General features: G+C 39.9%; 1 protein-coding gene across 2 annotated transcripts in view; it reads left to right on the top strand.

Annotated features, from left to right (window-relative positions):
- Stard13 (StAR related lipid transfer domain containing 13) overlaps positions 1-21,870 on the top strand; it is a 238,994-nt gene that overhangs the window by 41,925 nt on the left and 175,199 nt on the right. The window contains exon 1 of one of the 2 annotated variants that reach the window (XM_090342248.1): positions 18,559-18,885. The exons of the other annotated variant lie outside the window; for it this stretch is intronic. Coding sequence (XP_090198374.1) covers positions 18,717-18,885 — 169 coding nt within the window. The 5' untranslated portion in view covers positions 18,559-18,716. Of the gene's footprint in view, positions 1-18,558; positions 18,886-21,870 lie in introns of those variants that run through there. 2 annotated transcript variants of the gene reach the window in all.

The following is a 21,870-nucleotide window of genomic DNA, read 5'->3' as shown; positions in this document are numbered from 1 at the left end:
TCTGTATGAGGGAAAAAAATGAAAGGAATAGTATAGGCAGGACTTAAGAGTATATATTGTCTCCAGCTTCAAATATCTTCTTGTAGGAAAATACTTCACTGTAAATAGACCCTTCCTGACTTTCTACCAACATTTGAATAACAGATAGCTTTGCTGCTAAGATTTGTAGTCCAAGAAACATTGCAAATGAGAAAGAAACAGATGTGTAAGTGGGAAGGAAATATTCTATACTTCACCTTACAGGATTGTTACAGATTCTTGTGGGTCAATATTCAGTATATTCAGATGAAATGTCAGTTGAACTGGACTGAGTTCTCCTGCTTTTCTCTCCTTGATTTCAGTGGCTCACCTTATAAATATGAACACTAGCAAAAAGCTCCTCCCCTCTGCTTGACCCTGGGTCTATATTCTTAGACAGTATATGGTCAGCAAACTGACCCACCCTTCATTTTTCCACCATCACCTGTATTATGAAAACTCCAACTTCTCTACTTCTGGTCCTTGATTCATCTCTTGAGTCTACAACCCTTTCATTTCACTTTAGACTCATGATGAGTTCAGAGAAGGAAAAGGGAGTGTATCATAACCCAAGCTAGTATCATGGAGAAAGTAGAGCCTGAACTCCACTACCAGCTTCTTTTTCATCAAAACTGACCATCTAGAGCTTTTGGATTAATAAAGGTGTATTCAATAAAGGAATTCTGGAGGATGCCTAATATATATCCGGTGGTGGGTTGTTTTTTTTTTTTTTTTTGGTAATCAAATCTCAATTGATTATCTGAGATCAGTACGAAGCCTTTAGAAAGTTGTGCTGGCTGGAGAATCACAGATGCAGTAGATTATGAAAGCTCTTTTAAGGGTGAAGTGACTGACCTCTCCCTGGGGCTCATTCCCATCTCTGAGATCGGAAGGGCTCAGTATGCTTACTCCCATCAGCAAGTGGACACCATAGCAAAGAAACCGGGCATTTCCATGGGACAAATCAGGTTTTGTCAAGACATTTGATTAGAAAAAAACAAGTAGTCACTAATGCAAGATTGAGTTCTATCTTATTCCTCAAGGTCAAGCAAAGCACCAGGTGCATACTCACGTGCTTGTCCACAGGCAGGTCATTCTGACCTTGGTTCCCAGCGGATAATAGCCCCACACCCAAGGTGAAGCCCTGAGCCTCCAAGGGACCACCACCCATCTTTTATATAAACCTACCCCAAATCTAGTCCCTAATACAACCTCCAATCCCTAGGGAAGGTCTGTGCCCCTTGCTGTTCCTCAATAAATAGTTCAAACTCTCCTTGCCTGTTGATGAACTAGTCTGGCCTATTCCTTTTCCATTCTCCTCCATTTTCCTTACAATTAGTAGAGTTCAAACTCAGCATCTTCAAAAAAATGTGTATGTGAATCTCGATAGACACTTTCTAGCACTTTCAATATATGTATATAAACATTATTCTCCTGTCGGTATCAGACCATGTTGGCCTCAACACAGCCTTCTGCTCTGTTTTTACAATGCACTGTTTATTACTTGCCCACACAGGAAGATTTTAGTTAGAAGAAATAATCAAAGGAAGAAATAAATCACTAATTGGGAAATAGACTAATTCTAGAAGGTCAGTGCTGATCATTCTCAGAGAAGATGGTAGTGATTTAATCTTTCTCCCTCCAGAGACTCTCTGGAAGGTGTTTTCCCCTCCAGGTCGTTTTCTGAAGCAAATGCAACTATAAATCTTCATTTGGAGCATTGCTATTTTCTCTGAAAATAGAGCCCTTTGTGCTGAAGGCCAAGCTAGAATGAACCAATGGAAATGCGCTCAGAAACTTTTGTAAATAATCATTCATTTGATAAAAAAATTGATGAGTAAGAAAACAGCACAATGGTTTGTGTATTGGAAATTATTGGAAGTGTTTGATTGTAAATGGACAATCTTTGATTGTAAATGAACAAAAGATACGTGTGTGTGTGTGTGTGTGTGTGTGTGTGTGTAAGTTGCCAAAGAGAGAAATTATTATATAGTACAAGAACAGAAAAAAATTAAGAGACTGTTTGAACCACAAAAGCACAGCTTGGTCTTTAGTAGATTCTTGCGTGGATAGAAGCACTCCAGGTGTCTTACTTCTATCCTCACATGGAAGGTGAGGCTGGCCCACTGGTTGCCATTGGATCCTGTGCTCTAATTCATCACAGTACTTATTAGAGGGTACTGTAATTGTTGCTACATGCCCTTCTCCCCCATGGAAAAGTAGTCTATGAGCTTCATTTCTTTATGGTTACTCTTTCATAATCTCCCTTTGGAGAATAATGAGGGATTCATTCCAGACCTCCTCACTGATTCTAAAATCCACCATTGCTCAGGCTCTTATTCAGTGACATAATTCTTGGTATATAACCTATGTCTATTCTCCAGTGAACTTTAAAACATGTCTAGATTACTTATAATACCTAACATAATGTAAATGCTAAGAAAATAATTGTCATACTATATTATTTAGAAAAACATATGAATAAAAAAGCTATACATATTCAGTACAGATGAAATTTTTTCTTCCCCAAATATTTTCATTTCACAGTTGGTTAAAACTAGGGATGTGGAACCCACAGATTCAGAGGGCTGGCAGTTCGTGACACACATGGTAGATTCACTAATAATAAATTGTTGCTGAATTAATTAGTAACATATACAATCAACATGGATTAGTTTTGCCAATAGGGACACTTACTGCTAATTGCTATCCACTCTACAAAATCAATTTGGAGTCTTGATTGGGAAGTGTTGTTTATTTCATGTAAGTTGTTCTGCTGGTCACTGTGGATGGCAGAGATGGAAAAGATATGGGACTTTGTGTAAACCTAGGTTCATCCCCAAGCTTAATTTGGACATATTAACATACCCAACCCTTCACCTGTCTATTCTTCGAAGGGTTAGTGACTATGAAGAAGTAAGTACTTATTATCTGGTTAAGGTATGGACAACGAGCTTATCTTGTGGTCAGTTTGACGTCAAAGGTTTTACTTAATAGCTGTTGGTATACTAGTGAAATCTTTTGTGCTCTATCAGGCTTATTTTCCTCAGACACATTTGGTTAGCATTTTTTGTTTTTTTGTTGTTGTTGTTTTTTGTATGTGTGGTTCTGAGGAATTGAACCGAAGGTTTCATGCATCCTCGACAAACAATCTACCACTAAGCCACATTCCCAGCCCCTGATTAGCATTTTTAACTTGTATTTTGCTTTTGAATCATTTTTATTTATTTTTTTAAATAATTTTTTATTGTGATTAATAGAATGGTTACCTTATATTCACCAGATAGAGGGTGCATAACTTCACAAACATTGATACCCTTTCTCATGACATGGTCCCCATTTCCCTCCCACCCTCCCCCAGCTTATCTTGATTTCCCCCCCCTCTCTATCCAATTTCAACTAACCAATTAAGCACATATAAAATATATCAGATAACAAGGTGAAATATTATAACAATATGAGATAACCAAGGGATGGCAAAAGAGATGAGCGATAACAGTACATTAAGGACAACAATCACTCATTATATGGCTTTTGTTTCCTTATCCTGGAGGTCCTTACATTTAGTGTCATACTATTTGGCCTAATGTCTCTAGATTTTGTTCTATTGTAAATCTCTGCTAGGAGAGCCCAAGGTTTCTACTGATTATGACAAATGAGGGAGACTATTGGGCCTATGTTCCTTTGAGTCTGGCTTACTTCACTTAATATGATTTTTTCTAAGTCTTTCCATTTCCTTACAAATGGGGAGATGTCGTTCTTTCTGACAGCAGCATAGAATTCCATTGTATATAAATACCACATCTTGTTGATCCACTCATCAACTGAGGGACATCTGGGTTGGTTCCATATCTTTGCTATGGTAAATAGTGCTGCAATGAACATTGTTGTGCTAGTGGATTTAGTATGCCCTTGTTTCTGGATGACTGGGTAAATGCCAAGTAGTGGAATTGCTGGGTCATAGGGGAGCTCTATGTTTAGTCATTTGAGGAACTGCCATACTGCTTTCCATAGTGGTTGAACAAGTTTGCACTCCCACCAACAGTGTAGTAGTGATCCCTCCTGGCCACATCCCCTCCAGCATCTGTTGTTATTAGTTTTCTTGATCCTGGCCATTCTAACTGGAGTGAGGTGGAATCTTAGAGTTGTTTTGATTTGCATTTCTTTTTTAACTTGTATTTTAAGACTGAGAATCAAACCCAGGATTTCAAGCATACTAGGTGAATGCTGTACCACTGAACTTCAAACATAGCCCAGCACTTTAAATATTTGACCATAGTGTGAGATCCTTGAGGACAGGTGCTATGTCAGTTCTCTTCATCACTGTGATTTCAAATTCAATCAAACTAATTGTTAGTAAATGCTTTCTACAAGAAGTAAGTTTTAATGTTTACTGTTTAGTCCCTACAAAAGAGACATCGAAAGAAAACAAATAGCTAAAATAGAAAACAGAGACCAGTAAAAGAAAATGTTTCAGAGGTCTCACTTGTGGTTTAAACAATGACCTCTTGTGGATATACAACATTCTTATAAATAAAATTCATAAATATAAATAATATTTCAGGTAAATCTTAAAGAGGAAGGTAGAATTTCAGTGTGTAGATGTCAAGAGAAGCTTTATTTTCACACTTGTTTTAAAAATTGTTCTTTAAGATTGTAGAATTCCTTTATACAGAGATGTGGAGTTTTACAATTATGCAGAATTCTTATCTTTATGTCTGCAGGGAAAATTCAGTATTTTAAAATAATTTTTTTTACCACATGGAATGTTTCTAAATGTTTCTTTTAAAGGAGAAAGACTTGAGAATTTAATTATATTAAATTAGTGTTAGCACAAAAACACATTCCAATAAAGAGTTTAAACTCTTTGGTACCTAAAATAGATGTTAGGTATTTTTCAGAATAAAAATGCCACCATAAGTCAATAAGTTATATAAGAAAACATACTTTTAGTGATAAGTCATATTTGAAATTTAATTCAAATGAAATAACAACATCAAAGCAATGCCTAAAGCAACCACTAACCAAGTCGAAGAGCCTTCAACCTGTGCTGCAGTTGGCAGATTTCACAACCTGGGAAACTCCATAAACTCTCCTGCCTTGTGGTTGAAAAGAAGAGATTACACCAATTCTTCCAACTTTACTGAGTCTCAAACTTTACTGGGTCTACAAGCCACTTGCAGATCTTGTTAAAATGTGGGTTCGGGGGAGGAAGTGTGAGATTTTACATGGCTAAAAACTTGCTAGAATAATGACCTCACTTGGAGTGGGAAAACGTTAGAAGCCTTTTAAGGTTTGATACCATCACCAGTCCTTTGTTTTCTCCACCAAATACAAAATTATGAGAAAGGAAAAGTAGGATCCGAGTAAGAAAGTAAGAGTAAGGAACCAGGGATGCTTCGGAAAGCCTCTTAGCTATTGGTGGTTGGGTACCAGTTCCCAACCAGTACTCTCAAGCTGGGAAGGCCAACTTATGTCATACAAGACTTGTCTACTTTTATCCTGGGCAAAGAGGAAGAAGAGAAGAGAGAATTCAAACTTCTCCATGTAAGAGAGATAATGGGACCTTGCCTACTGTGTGCTGTAGGCTCGTGGGGGGGGGGGGGCACTTTTATAAAGCTCTCTTGGACAAGTCCCAGTCAGTCTGGCATCTGGTTGGGTCACTGTCCCCATCACCTCCAGGGAAGGAATGCCTGTCCCCTGCAGACCCCTGAGAGTTTGCTCTAGGGCCATTGGGAGGTCTGCGTCCATCAGAGTCTTCAGGAAAAGGAGGAAGGGTCATCTCCACCGACTCACCCTTGCTCTCTACCTGCCCAACCTTTCCCCTGTGTCTCTCCCTCAGCTCCAGGGATCTAGGTAAGGGTTGAGGGCTTGTTAGTTATCACTTGAGTGAAGGTATAATGACAGAATTCTCTAAGCCCTTCTTATTGAAGGTGTACAGTGGTGCACATGTTTTATTTGCCACTTTTTTCCCCCAATCCTGGGGCTTGAACTCAGAGCCTGGGCACTGTCCTTGGACACTTTTTTTTGCTCAAGGTTGGCACTCTGCCACTTGTGCCACAACACCACTTCCTGCTTTTTCTGTATATGTGGTACTGAGAATCAAACCCAGGGCTTCATGCTTGCTACATGAACACAGTACCACGAGGCCATGCTCCTAGCCAATTTTTGCCACTTCAGGTTAAAGCAAATATCCATCTTCCCTAATTGTCTTTGGCATGCAGTATGTCTCTTTGTTCCCCACCAAATAAATGTCAGCATTAAATAAATGTCGGGTATTTAAATTCCAGTACCCAATAGAACATATTTTGTGTAGTTTGACGCTCTTTAAGGTATCTGGCCAGTAGTGATCACACTGGCAATTGAGAAGCTCAAAATCTATGTGCATATAGGATGCCTAAGCAAAAGGAACTCCAGGATAGAGAAACAAGGGATTAATCCTTGTGCTTGTTGTTTTCAATGTATTATGTGAAGTTATTTCTTTACTCAATTGGTTTTTATCCCCCTTATGGTTTATCCCCTGTTGTTACTGTATCTGATTTTGATACCTGGTGTAATATATGTGTATATATATATGCATATATGTTTGTTTATTTGAATCAGGGAAGCGAAGGGCAAAAGCAAGTTGATGTGACAAAGGGTGAACCAGTGTAACAGCGATATTCACAGGACAATATGTTGGAAATTAACTTTACAACTTGGGAGGGGGTGAGGGGAGGGAAAGGAGGGGAAGAACATGGGAAGGGATAACAATGTTCAAGAAGTAATGTACTCACTACCTTATGAATGTAACTGTAACCCCGCTGTACATCACCCTGACAATAAAATGCACATATATAAAGAATTCTATTTATTGAGCCCTATTCTGTTTCATAGACTGAAATGCAAGCTTTATGCCATTCCTATTTACTTTTCAAATGAGGACACGGGAAATAGGAGAGATATAAGTGAGGTCTAGAGGGAAACAGAGCAAACCACGGTTTGAATCTGAGTCTCATTGGCGCCAAACTTTGCTCTGTCTGCTGTGTCCATGTCCTCACTGAGGGAAGCACCAAGCTGCAAAAGGGGGGAACTGAAAGATGTGTATGGTATGCAGTGGGCTTCAAGGTGATTTCAAGAATAGAACAATAATATATGACACAGAATAATCTCAGAGCATAGTGCATCACAACTGTACTACAAATAAATCTCCTAAGGGAATACAGAGAATAGAGAAGGGTCTCTTACTTGAGGCTTGATAAAGGTAAGTGGAATTTGTGTGTGTCATGTGCCTGGGTGCTGGCATTGGGGTATGAACTCAGAGACCGGACGCTGTATCTTAGCTTTTCTTCAACCAAGGCTGGTTGCTTCACCACTTAAGTCATAGCTCTTCTTCTCGATTTTTGGTTGATAATTGGACAAGCTTTCTTGCCTGGACTAGCTTCAAACCACAGTCCTCAGATCTTGGTCTCCTGAGTAGCTAAATTTACAGTCATGATTTGCTAATAAATAGTATTTGAAGGAGTGAAAAGAAATTTCCTGGACAATGCAGGCCAGGTGTGGTAGCACCTACAGCTCTTCAGGAGGGTGAGGCAGAAGGACTGAGAGCTGGGAGGCCACCTTAGGCACAATTAACAAGACCCTATCTCAAAAACAGACAAACCAAAAAAAGCCATGTGAATGTATTTATTCATGAATGGGGACTTGAGTTCAATCACCAATACCAAAAAAAGGAAAACAATTATTTGAATTTCATTATCAGTGGAGAATCTTCCAATATTGTTATAAAAATTCTTGTATAGAAGGAAAAACACATCAGAAGTGTACTAAAGGTGAATCTGTCAGTAGTAAATAAACTAGCTTTTCTGTTGGGCTTTAAGAATGGGAAAGAAACTAATGATCACATATAAACATATAATTGGACTGCTTATGTATATATATACACACATATGTTTGGCTGCATATAGACATAAACTGGCTTTTGTAGAGATGGAAAAAGGCCAAATAACTGCTTACAGCTAGTAAGTGGTAAAGACATTGTTTGGTATTTTGCCATAAGAGAGTGATACTATCCAAAGCAAAATATGGTCCAGTGATATCTTGAGAAATTAAACCTTCTGTGGTGTTTAGGAAAGATGAGAGTGAGGATAAGACTAGACACACATTATGAGCAGGACTTGTCAGGGGAGAGTATGACCTCTGGGAAGGCTGGCCAGCCTCTGTGGGATAGATGTAATAATAAGAAGAAATGGATAGGAAAGGCATTTTGAAAAAGGAATCACTACACTCCTTTTGTTCTCTCTTTCCCAGAAGTAATTATTTGGAATGCTAAAATTTATGCCTCATGTTTTTAGGCCTTAAAGAAGTTCAAACCATGTAAGAGAGTGTCTGTGATCTTTGAGCAAATTTTATTGTCTCTCTGTCCTCCAGCTGTGGTACACAGGCAGTTGGAAATTAGCTGAGACTGAGTGAGATGCCTCTACCTTCTCTGCCCTAATGTGAATCCATTTCAGCTTGATGCTTTCCTCACATACAGAATGAAATGAACCACGAGACAGGATATTTAGAGAAGGAAAAACATCTAAGAAGCACTAGCCAAGGTCTATCTACCATACCAAAAAACGGCCAGGATTATGTTTTCTTTGGAAACCATTTAAAAGTACATTTTCTTGCTAAACATTGCAAAACTGTCCATACCACACCATTTTGTTTCTTAACATTTTCCACTTACAATCAATCCACTGATTGGTTAATGGGATATGGGAACTAGCCCTTCCAGGCTATTGACACTGAGAACCTGCACTGCCCTGGGGGATTCTGAAAGTCAAGCAATGAAAGAGGACATTTTAAGTTTGTTGTAAATTGAGAGTAATTTCTTTCTATATGTCCTGTGCTCAAAAACACATTTCTAGTGCTCAGTAAGCATTCTCCTGTGATTGATTGGTGTTGAGTCATCTTGGTGGGGCCGGTGAAGGGAAAAGTAACCACGCCTGGCTGTGTGTGCTGTAGTTGGTCTGTTTAAACAGGTCTGTGCTGTGAGGCTGTGTGACCTTGCTGGGGCTCTAAGAGGTTGCGCAGAAGATACTGTGGGCTTTTATAACCCTCAAAGTCTGACTTCTGGTAATCTGAGGAGTGTTTCTCTCTGTATAAGGACACACTGTATGTATGTGAACTAAACTGTTTAAAATCACTCCCTATAAAGGGCTGTATAAGACAAGCACTATGTGCTGAGCACTGGTGGCTCATGTGTGTAATCCTGGTTACTCAGGAGGCTGAGATCTGAGGATGGCCCTTTGAAGCCAACCCAGGCAGGAAAGACTATGAGACTCTTATCTTTATTTAAGCAGAAGAAAAGTAGAGGTGCTGGTGTCACTCAAGTAGTAGAGCACTAGCCTTGAGCAGAAAAGCTAAATAAAGGACTTGAGTTGAAGGCCTAGTACCAACATAGACACACACACAATCAAATTTTCAGTGCTTCCAAGAATTTCCTTAGTTAAATTAACTCACCTAACACACAAAAAAATGAACCTTCACTGAGCTTCTAGTCCAAAATCTGGGAATTTAATTTCCTATCTAGCAGAAAAATTCTATTGCTGCCTAAATGTAGATATGCAAAAGAACTTCCCTCTTACTTTCTTAGTTGTTTTCTCATTATGGGGTATGTTAAAATATTATTGTTCTTTGTGTAGTTTTCCATCCTTATATTAGGAATAAGTAGGGAAAGATTCTATTATATTTGTGAGTATACTGAGCTGCATTTACCCAAAAAGTCATATGTTACATGAAACTTGTAATTTAATTATTAGACTGTATTCCTCTATAATGTGTTCACATTGTACTCAGTGCCCAGCTGTACATAACATCTGATGGGAATATAAAAATTGAGTCAGGATCAAAACAAGAGTTTGGCAATCTTAACCATCTTAATAATGAACTACTTTCTATTGGTAATACACAGGACAGATAATGCAGAAAATCAAGATATTTTCTAAAAGATGGGCCATAGGATTCATTTAATGTGTAGACTTCCATTTAGTGGTATGAAAATACATTTATGATTGTTCAAGATGGGAAAGGAAGTTATAGCATTCTCCTCAATGTAAATGAGGGTAAACTTCTTAAGTGAAGACAGATTCTTTTAACTAAAGTAACAATTTATTATAGTTACCTGAGAAATTCTTATAGAAAGTGACAAGTCATATACCACTGGTGACTCATGCCTGTAATCCTAGCTACTCAGGAGGCTGAGATCTGAGGATCAAAGTTCATAGCCACCCTAGGTAGACAAATCTGAAAAGACTTTTATCTCCAATTACCCAGCAAAAAGGCAGAAGGGAAATTAAGGCTCAAGCAGTACAGTGTCAGCCTTCAATGAAAAAGCTAAGGGAGAATATGAGGCCCTGAATTCACACACCGGTATCAGTACCCTCAAAAGAAAAAAAAAATGATTCAAAAAAGGGATGAAAAGAAAATGAGCACTTGCTTTTATTTCAAACAAAAGCAAAAATAAGTAGGATTTAGAAAATATAAGATAGTAAATTAATTACAACTTTTAGCAAAGTTGTTGGAAGAATACTAAAGAGATACATAACAGGATAGAGAAACATCGGATAAAGTGCCTAATTTGGCTCCACAAAGAACAAATGAAGCCAGATCAATGTGGTTTGCCATTTTGGTAATATAGCTAAGCTGATCAGTCCAAAAGAGGCTGTGGACAGTGAGTGATTTACTTGGAATGTTCTGCCATGATATCTCTGTAGAAACATGCAGACTAGAAAACACGATAGCTTAATTTGAGGACAGTAGCTGTTTAAATAGCTGTTCTCACAGAGTATAGACCAATAAACAGAAGTCACCTAAGAAGCATTTGTAGAGGTCAGTTAAAAGTTAGCTTACCAATTAAAGACGGGGTAAGCAAGCTTACAAATTTTGAGGGGACGTAAAACTAAGGCAGGTAACTAATTTTTTGCTGATCCCTTCAACTTTTATGAAGCCGAGTCGCCTGTCCTTCCAGTCTCTACAAATTTTTGAAAGGGACCTTAAGTTGCACTTTGTTCTAAGTTCAAAATATATACTTTTGCTCCTAATCAACTGAAGAAAAATGTGTGTATTTAAGCAGTTTCAGAAGGATAAAATTTTGAGTTATGTGTCGTCCAGTCCTAAGTTGTTGTGTCAATGAAAACAACATAATGATTTTTTAAAATATTTTTATTGTAATTAATAAAAGGGTTACATGATATTTGCCAGATAGAAGGTACATTAATTCACATATATTGATACCCTTTCACATGTCTTGGTCCCCATTACCCTCCCCTCCATACCCCCTCCCCGTCTTGGTTTTCCCCCCTTCCCTATCCAATTTCAAATAACCAAATACAAATAAATCCAATATATCAGATAACAAAGTGAGATACTGTAACAATATGAGATAACCAAGGGACAGCAAAAGAGATGAGAGATAACATAGTACATTAAGGACAACAATCATTCATTATATGGCTTTTGTTTCAATATCTTGGAGGTCTTTTCAATTAGCTTCATACTATATGGCCTTATGTATCAAGGTTTTGCTCTATTGCAGATCCCTGCTAGTAGAGCCCAAGGTTTCTACTGATTATGACAAATGAGGGAAACCATTGAGCCTAAGTTCCTTTGAGTCTGGCTTACTTCACTTAATATGATTTTTTCTAAGACTTTCCATTTCCTAACAAATGGGGAGATGTCGTTTTTTTCTGACAGCAGCATAGAATTCCATTGTGTACAAATACCACAACTTGTTGATCCACTCATCAACTGAGGGACATCTAGGTTGGTTCCATATTTTTGCTATGGTGAATAATGCTGCAGTGAACATCGTTGTGCTAGTGGATTTAGTATGCCCTAGTTTCTGGATGGTTGGGTAAATGCCAAGTAGTAGAATTGCTGGGTCATAGGGGAGCTCTATGTTTAGCCTTTTGAGGCACTGCCATACTGCTTTCCATAGTGACAACATAATGATTTGATCCACAAAGCGTACATATTGCTGTTAAAGATTCTAAATTATCCTTAGATTTTTATCCAACGATTCTCTACACAGTTATTTATTTAGTCATTTATCTGACTTCTTGCAATTGCTGTTTCCTGTATACCTGGCCTTGCAATAGACACTTAGGACAGAGTAGAATGAGACACTATCTCTACTTCTGATGAGTAGAGGAATAAGCTGCCTGGGGATGTGTCAATGAAGCTGACAGGGAAAGCTAAGAAGTGATGGGAAGCCTACAGGAAACGCCCTGCAAATTGAGGGATAGGATGATCCAAGAGAAGACTGACAATGGAGGATTCTGGCTAGAAGACTGACAATGATCAGGGAGTGCTAAGCTGGGTCCAGATTGTGCAGGACCCACAGGGCAAAGTAAGGAATGTAGATTTTGTTCTAGGTGCAATAAAAAGGCTCAAAGTCTTTGGAACAGAGTAATGATTGTGAGGTTTAGCATGGAATTGAAGCTCACAAAGAATACCCTACATACCATAAGTTTTGGAGGCCTTTGTGGAAATTATTTACCTAAATAATGCCTTTATATATACTATGACTGATATAGGAGGAAATAGTTAAAAAATTGTAAACTAAGTTTTGTCAGCCACCCTCATTGTCTTTGAAGATATTCATTCTTTATGAGGACCCAGGAAAATCTTCCCTAGGGTTACAGTACCTGGTGGTCTATGTTTATATCAAATTACTGTTATTTTCTCTTCATCTTATATGTTGATGCTCTAATGGATGTTATTTCTCTTTAATTTTGTCTCAGAGTGATCATTCAGGGTTACATCGTTTCTATAAACTAATTTCACTCTTGGCTATTGTTCTTATCCTGCCTTTAGCTTTTTTCAGTTTTTATATTATAGATATTTTTGTTAAGTCATAGGGCACTCAAGGCAGAAATAAATCATTGGAGGAGAAAATCAGAAATTGAAAATATATCAACAATTCCATTAAGTTAAAGACTTATTGACTTCAAAAGGTTTATAGAATAGAGAGCAGTAACCAAACATCAGATTTTATGAAAATACATAACTACCACACAGCTTAAGCATTTAGTAGCCTCCCATATAAAATGAATGTGTGGTGTAGTAATGAGTTTCTTCTCTGTCTTCCCGAGTTGATAGACTCTTAAGGCAAGGATTCCTATTACCATTGTATTTTCCATACCTCCTATAGACTGTGCAGGCATTTTGGTCAATGTTAAATTCATTAGTCAGTAAATATAAAATTAAAAAATAAAATCACTCACAATATCAAATTGGATCACAAAAGTACAGTTAATTGAGAGGATGCAATTCAGGGAATTAATTGATCTCACAAGAGAACTGCAATAATAGTTAATCAGCTGGATTAGAAGTTGTGCTATCCTTTCTAAGTCTAAGATGTCAAAAGCATGTGACCATAATAGATGGTGCAATGACCCAATGGATTTCATATGGATCTCTGAGAGCCTGACCTAATTGATGTGTTACATAATGACTGTTTACAGATATTAACATGACTGGTAATAAATACTAAAGATTTTTGTATTAGTCATGACAGTGTTCCTGAAGATAAGACCTTTGTAGGTGGAAAGGTTGAGAATTGCATACTGTGAAAATACCTAAGAAAAATGAGAGAATTTAAATTTGATTGGAATGATTGGGGAAATGGGCCATGGTACCAGCACAGCTCAGAGCAGATCAGAGATCACACGAGCTATAGCTGATAGTTGGGTTTCTGGGAACTGGCAAGTAACAGAGTACATATGTTGGGAAGCCCATAGGAAGGATTGAATCAAAGACAATGGAAAGACAAACTAGGGAGCTGACCAAAAGACTGTCTAAATTGAAGCCTGTCCTGGTGCTGGGCATATCTGGACTTTCTTGCATTGTGCATTGAGCTGGTGATGCAGGAAGATTGGGGGAAAACTACTGGCACAGGATCAGGCATGTATATCAGTGTTGTTGGAAATCCTCCAACTCTGAGCTTCAGAGCCCACAAAAAGACGGACATAAATGCACAGTGTTTTGGCTCATGGAATTTTGAAAGCAGATTTCCACATCACTTTTGCATTTTTTTCTGTCTGCCACTTGCTTCTCAAACATTTTCCTACTTGGCAGCACTACCTTGGCTCACTCCACAGCCGGACTGTTGAGGAGGCTGGAATGTCTGTGAAGGAGTAAAAGAAGCCGCAGACAGATGAAAGCATGGTGAGCCATTCCTGGCTTCTGTAACAGCAGCCCTAGCTTTCTGCCATGTGGATGTAGGATTCCACTGAGTGCTAATCTGGGATCATCTGTCTAAAGATTGAAACAGTTTAAATAGCCCAAGTTTGGTTTAGAGAGCAGTGTCAGACTTTTGACTGTATTTGGGCTGGGTGCATTGAGAAGAAATGTCATGGCAAAGGCAAAGCATTCGCAGAATGGGCTTTGAGAATGAGCAGAAAGCAGAGAACTGGAACATACTCCACAAAAGAAGTGTTCTCAACAGGGGCCTGCCTCTTTGTGGGCCTGGCTGCTACTTCACTTTGGGATCAAGTACAGGGCTCAGCTATGGGCTCCTCCTAATCAAAGGCTGACATTGATTAATTAAGCATTCTGGACTCTGAGTTTCTATCTTACTACATCCAGGTCTCAATCTCAATGGGATTTTAGACACTCCAGCCTTGTATTTCCATTTAGACCTTCCAGAGTCATACAGAATTAAATAGAATTGGGATGATTGTCAATTTCTCTCCCATATCTGATTTCTCCAGGACTTTTTCTGTGCCACTGTTTTGCCTGTCCTGTCCTGCATAGGTGACAGTGGAGAAGATCAAGATGTCATCAGCTCAGAGACACACAGTGCCTTTAACCCACATAGGCTACAGAGTAGGCCATTATTTTACCCTGGTGAGGCTTAGTTTCCTTTTCCACAAAATAGAGTACCTTCGAAGGCTGCTGTGAAGATTAAAAACAGGGTAGGTACCCAACACAGATAGCTCCTTCCTCTTCTTTCTCCTTTCCCTTCTTGTTTGCAGTCTTTAGTTCAGCCATGCATCTGTGTACTCTACCACAGAAATAGTGAGCAAATGCAAAGTACACATAAAGTTATGTGAAACCCCTTTGTACCACTACATAAAATAAGTTAAACTATGCTCAATAAAGGGAGAGGTAAAAAATAGGTGGAAAATGGGAGCTAGTGCTACCCATTTCTAAGGGGTAGCTCCCAAGCCCCGAGTTCAAATCCCAGTACTAGTATGAATGCACTCATGTACACATGCACACACACACGAATACAGTTTCATAGGAATGGCATTATATTTGCATAAAACAAGTAATTAATGATACACTAGTAAGAAAATAATGTTACCTCTCTGCTTTAAATATGCGACTTTGGAATACGAAATGACAAGAATATGATGAACATTTGGATTTGTAGATTGCACTCAAATCTTAAAATTAGACTTTAAGGACCTTGAATATTAACTGGAGAAACTGAGTTCTCTCTTTCTAGATTCTCTTATTAAAACATTGTGTTTTTCACAATTTAAGCTTTATTCTAAGTAACCTTTATTTTACTCAGGAATTGTTTTTCTACTCCTGGGGCTTGAACTCAGTGCCTGGGTACTGTCCTTGAACTTTCTCAAGGATAGCACTCTACCACTTGAGCCACAGCACCACTTCCAGCTTTTTCTATATGTGTGGTACCAAAGAATAGAACCCAGGGCATTGTGCATTTTATGGAAGCACTCTGCCACTAGCCCACACTACAGGCCCATATTCAAGAAATTTTTTTAAATCTTTTTTTCCTCTGAATTTAAGTTCAGTTCTTGTTCTTCATTGTCAGTCTATAGAAATAGAGTTTTATATATGCCAAAGAACACATATTTATGAGTTTGTTTCAGCACAAGAGACTTTTGGCACATTTTCTATTATACAAGAGAAGAGAACAATGAATCTTTTCGTTTGGTTTTGTTAGTGGCTTGGATATAATACACTACAGTATAGTTTTCTCATGAAGAGTCATTCCATTTAGCCTTTAAAATGAAAGCAAAATAGCAATGATTGCTAGGTTGACAATAGGGATGGCAAGTCTCTCCTTAAGTGTTATTCATAGCTATAAAATGACTACACAGTATTTCCTGCCTTTCAGTGTCCTTTACTTGGCTTCTTGAAACATGTCCAGGGTTCCCATATCCTATGTCCTCTTCTCTTCCTTTCTTTACCCATCTTCTATTTTCTCCCAATGATAAAGTAATAACTGCTAAGTGTTTGGATTTGCCTGGGAGGTTTGTGACTAAGCTGCTCCTGTATTGGATGACAAAACTATAAGCCTGAACACAGAGGAACTGACAATAATTTCTCCATAGTGCCCAGATTTGACTGTGAACAGAGTTAACAGACCTTCGAGGTATCTAAACTGTAGAAGAGGGGTAAACTTTTCCATCATTCATGTTTGCACTTTAACATACTCTGTGTTAGATCTTACCTTCCTTTCACCTTCTACAAAGGGCACTGCAAAACAATGAAAACCTTCAATTAAATCCCCTCCCATATGAAGTCAGGTACCAATGGCTCATCCCTATAATCCTAGGGTTGAGGCTGAGGTTCAAAGAATTTTGGTTTATACCCAGTTTTGTTGGGGTGCGGGGGAAGCCCATACTTCCTCTCCAAAATAATTAGCAAAAAGCTGTGTTGAAGACATGAGTCAACTAGTAACAGACTAGCTGAATAAGCAAGTTCAGCATATGTGAGGCACTGAGTTCAAGACCTTGTACTGGAAAAAAAAAAAAAGCAGGCATCCAGAATCTTATGCCTCTAATCCTAAGAAAGACGCTGTGATCTAAGGATCATGGTTCAAAGTCAGCCCTAGTAGAAAAGTCCTTAAGACTCTTAGCTCCAGTTAATTAGCAAAAAGTCAGTAATACAGGTGTGGATCAAGTGATAGAACACCAGACTTAAGTGGCAAAAGTTAAGCTACAGCACCCAGGATGTAAGTTCAAGTACTGGTATTAAAAAAAATAAAAGTAAGTACACTGTATGATTGAGAGAAAAAAAAACAAAAACAACTTTTCTTTTCTACTGGAATGCAAACCTAAAACCTAGTGCCTGCCTCTTCTTGCATAGTCATCTGAAGAGGCTCATAATTTCCAGAACATATATTCTAGAATCAGGCTGACAAAAGTTACCTCTGGGGAAGGTATGAAAGCTGACCATAGTCATAGGCCCATGGCAAAACTAACTCAGGTCCTAAATGAAGTCCTTTTAAACTTCTAATTGAGAGATTTTTTTCATTATTGGGATTATAAATGCCTGGCTAGGCAACTTTGAATTTGAGTCAATCAGACATAAAAGCAATCTGGCCATATGCTTCTTTATCAAAGGAGTTTATTCATTTAGCCTCAGGCTTACAATTTGATAACATTTTTTTCTGTAGATTTTTTTTCTTTTTGCATTAAGTAATTTTAAAGAGCAAATATATGAGTGGGTGGACTTCTAACTACTCCCATATGGATGTTTGAATATAGCCAAATTGAATTACTTGCCATTTCCTTAAACACATACTTTGATTTACAAAACTGCACACATGTGGGGCAGAAGACTCACTCTCTTTTTAGAGCCCTTTCCTGCAGCTACCTGTTGAAATCTCAGTTTGTTTGTTTTACAGCTATCTAAATAAATATCTTCTGCTGTCTGGGTTGCTGTCATCATCCCAATCAGACATAATAATAGAGCTTACCCAGCATTGTTTGTGTCTTTTTCTGAGACACCTTACATATGTGGTCTTGTATTATAAAGCTTCTGCATAACTTCCAGGATGATCTATGGCTGGTTGGCAACAGAAACACTCTCTCTCCCTCTCTCTCTCTCTATCTCTATCTCTCTGTGGGTGTAATGATTCCTGAGAGTTTTCACAGGTGATGGGTACTTGATAAGTAGTTTGCTTCTTGTTGATCAAAAGTATGAGGAGTAGAAAAAATACAGAAGAATGGGGAATGGATATTCGCAAAGAAAAAAAAATACTCATTGCTGAACACAGGCTCAAGAACTCTTCTCTGAGTCCTTCTGAAGGGCAGGAATCTATATCGACATTGACTCCTGGGATGGAAACGGGGGGGGGGGGCGTACTTTCCATGAGAACAGCAGTTCTGGAGTCGGTTCTCGGCGGCCGCGCTCGGTTTTGAGTTATTTCGGACTGAAGACGTCCCGTCCCTGTCCCTCCTCATCCGTCTCCCAGCGCGGACAGACATTTCCTCCAACTTTTTCTTGTAGCTTCCCTGGCCCTCTCTGCATCGGCGGCTCCCGACGCCTCTTCGCTCCGCTCCTTCCACCGTCCTCGGCGGCGTTCCGCGGCCGGCCAGCCCCGCGGCGGGTCCCGGGACTCGGGGTCGGCGGGGGAGCCCCGCGCGGGAGCGGGGTCCGGGGCGGCGGCGCGCGCCGCGAGCCTGGGCGCTCCGGGCCCCGGGCGGAGCGGGGAACCCGTTCCCAGCCTTCTCCTGCCCGGCGATTGGCTCCCCGCGCTCACGTGGGCCCGGCGGGGGTGGAAGCCGCGGAGTTCGCGGCTCTGGGCACTCTTTTCTCTATGTGTGTGTGTTTTTGAAATCTCTGGGTTCGGGGGCGCTCTCTTGGGCTCCTTGAGACTCGGAGGCGGTCGCTGGCAGCCGCCGCCGCGGGCAGACGGACGGACGGACGGACAGACGGACGGAGGGGTTGGCCCTCGCAACCCGGGCGTGATGTGGAGTCAGGTGCCCAGGACCCCGGCTGCAGGCTGCTACTACCGGAATCCCCTGAACCCCGAGGGCCCGGAGCGGTACTCGAGGTGGGACCAGACTGCCAGGCGCTCTCCCTACCGGAGGAGCCGGATCCTAGCGCGCCACCAGCTTGTGGCCAAAATTCAACAAGGTGAGTGGGCCGGACGCCCCCGCTCCCCCCACCCCCGCCCCGTCGGGAAAGCTCTCCCGCTCACCCGGCCGGCCCGGGGCTGCGGCGCCACGCCGCCCCTCATCGCCTTCCGACAGTGATCGTGCTACAAGTCCCGGGAGTGGAGCGCGGAGACACCCTGACAGCACTGGGCTGTCACGGAGGGAGCTCCCCGACGGGGCGCACCGAACGCTCCGCGTCCACCCCCTTCCCACCCCACCCCCAGTCAACCTGTACCCTCATCCAGGTTAGACGGGGCGGAGGGGGCGGGGGTTGGGCTGGGGACTAAAGCCTGCCCTGCCCAGGGCTGACACCAGCCTAGGTGAGGAAGGGGGAAATCAGAGTGGCATTAAGGCCATGGGAGACTTGACAGCAGGGACGTGACTAAAACAACATTATTCTCCCAACCTAGCTTAAACGCACCCTTGTAGGGTAGGTCCTGAGAATGTGAAAGGCATTCGGTCCTCAGCCCCTGACTGAGGGCCATGTCAAAGGTACTGATACACCATCAGTTAATACTTACCCCTCCCCCTTCCTGTCCCCTCTCCACCCCCCTCTCCAAAGCATCCCATTGGTGGTTATAAGTTTATCAAGGATTTCAAGAGCCATTGTCAAAAATATAGTTCCCAATTGAATCCATGAGCTTTAATATTATATTGAACTTTAGAGAGGAAGTTGAGGTTTGTAAACTTCAAAAAAAAAAAAAAAGAAAGAAATCTTATTGTAATGTTTCCCAAAGGAACAATATGTATTCTAGTGAGCAGCATTTGATGAGATTGTTTCCTTGGAAATTGGGGTTTGTTTGTAAAGGTTCAGGAACTGGTTATGTGTGAAGGATACTGGTCCTACTTACCGGCCTGAATTCAGGAAGGATATTATGTCATTCCATAAACTCTGTGTTCGGGTCTTGATTGAATAGAAACAAAAGTATTTCCCTGTTGCTTGATTTAAAAATACATTAGGCTTAGAATAAGAACCAGCTCCATTTTAGTTTTAGAAGTTCCTACAAAGGTCTTTATTGGGTGCCATCACCTTTCTGGACTGAGGGGGTTTAGTGAATGGGTTTGATGGTGATCTGGTATCTGCAATCCGTAAGAGTGTCTGGTATTTTTTTTTTCAATGGTTGAAACAAGTTGATATATCTTTCAATACCTGCTTAGATGTGTTTACAAGAATTGATTTTATAACAAATGATTTATATTCTTGGGGGGGGAGTTCTTTTTCCATTACAGACTTGAAGTTCTAAGCACATGCTTTTTTGTTGAAAGTTCACTATCACTTGGCCACCCTAAATCTATGATGCTTTCCTAATTAGAAACTTTAAGGATCTCTGCCCTTTTATCCTAGGCAGTAGACATGTTTTGAAGCCTATGCATAGAAAAATTAAAGTGACGACATCACTGGGAACCACTAAAGGATTCCAATAACGTTGCGTTCAGAAATTTGTGAACTTTTCATAAACGTACTCACTAAGAGTGGGGGAGTAGATGCAAAATAATTTTATTGGGTTTTCCATATTAATCAACCTGTTTGCTATCACAGTAGAAAATAGTGACTGTGAATTTACACTAGGCATTGCTGTAAGAGCTCTATGAATTTTGATATTTTTTTCCTATAGAATTCTATACTTAGGTCCTACTATTATACCACTGGTGGAAATGGGTAGAGAGGAACATGAAGTTTGCTTGTTCCAGTAATTTGTCCAGCCAATACACAGTATGAACTGGTATCTGAATACAGCTCTATTTTTAGTTTTTAAGCTGAACTGATAACTGAATTTTGAATTATACCATGTACCAAAGAACCTTTAGTCTTTTCTACAGCAATGAACCCACATTACAGAATCAGAATTGGTCATTTATAATGAGATTTCCAGTTATGTTTTATTTTTATACTGGAATAAAGGGCTGTGGGCTCCATTCTCCATGAATAATTAGTATCCAGTAATACAGAAGGGCAAGTTATCATACTCTCAATTTTTAATCATTCAAATAAAGATTTTCAAGTGCTTACTAAATTAACAACAGAATTTTGTTTGGTAGTTTACCTTTAGTATCTTGAAATGACAACCACATCAGTAAAATCGCTTCGCATTTCTCTGCTTTTGATCTTTCAAAGCCGATTTAGCATTATATAAATATAGTTTGGGGCACCCTTGCTTAGAATTTCTCATGGTTAGTGAGAACAGTGCACACAAGAGTACATTGCTCCCTACTGACCTCATTGAAGTGAGATAATCATTGAAAGGCATGGACATGATTCAATCACAGATACACTCATGGAGAGGAAAACAAGGAGGAAATAAAGGAACCTTTGATGATACAGAAGATCAGAGTTAGTTACCAGGATGAATCTAAACTTGCTCATCTTAAGGCACGCTCTGAAATGCACATGTATCTTCTCCCAATTAAAGAGAAGAGATGTTTAAAAGAGAGTGCTGTGTTGAAAGTGAATGTTGCTTTATTAAAGAGTGAAGTCATGTTCCCTTTCACCCAATCCCCACATTTTTTTCTTGAGTTGAGTCAATAGAAAATTGTTGTGGAGAGAGAGAGAGAGACTGAGATGGACAGACAGAGATGGAGAGACAGACAGAGAGACAGAGAAATAATGATGATCCCTCTCTCCCTCACTGACAGATGGGAAAGGATGCTGAGTGGTGGAGGAGGAACATGTCAGGCCATGGGAATGGAAAATTTGATTTCTTTTCCAATTTTTAAAGTATGGTATTGTAGGTATAATATTAAATGTATGGTCGTAACCTTTTTGAATTCTCTTGGTGAATTTTTTTTGTGGGTTTGTGGGATTTGAACTCTAGGCCTGGACGTTGTCCCTGAGCTCTATCATCTCAAGGCTATTGCCCTACCCCTTGGACCACAGTGTCACTTCCTTAATTGGACAAAAAAGTCTCACAGATGTTAGTGCCTGGGCTGGCTTTGAACCGTGATTCTCAGATCTCAGCCTCCTGAA

The sequence above is a fragment of the Megascapheus bottae genome, chromosome 11 (genome assembly GCF_031878675.1).
Source record: "Megascapheus bottae isolate mThoBot1 chromosome 11, mThoBot2.hap1, whole genome shotgun sequence".
Classification (NCBI taxonomy): domain Eukaryota; kingdom Metazoa; phylum Chordata; class Mammalia; order Rodentia; family Geomyidae; genus Megascapheus; species Megascapheus bottae.
This window is presented reverse-complemented; position numbering and strand designations above follow the sequence as displayed.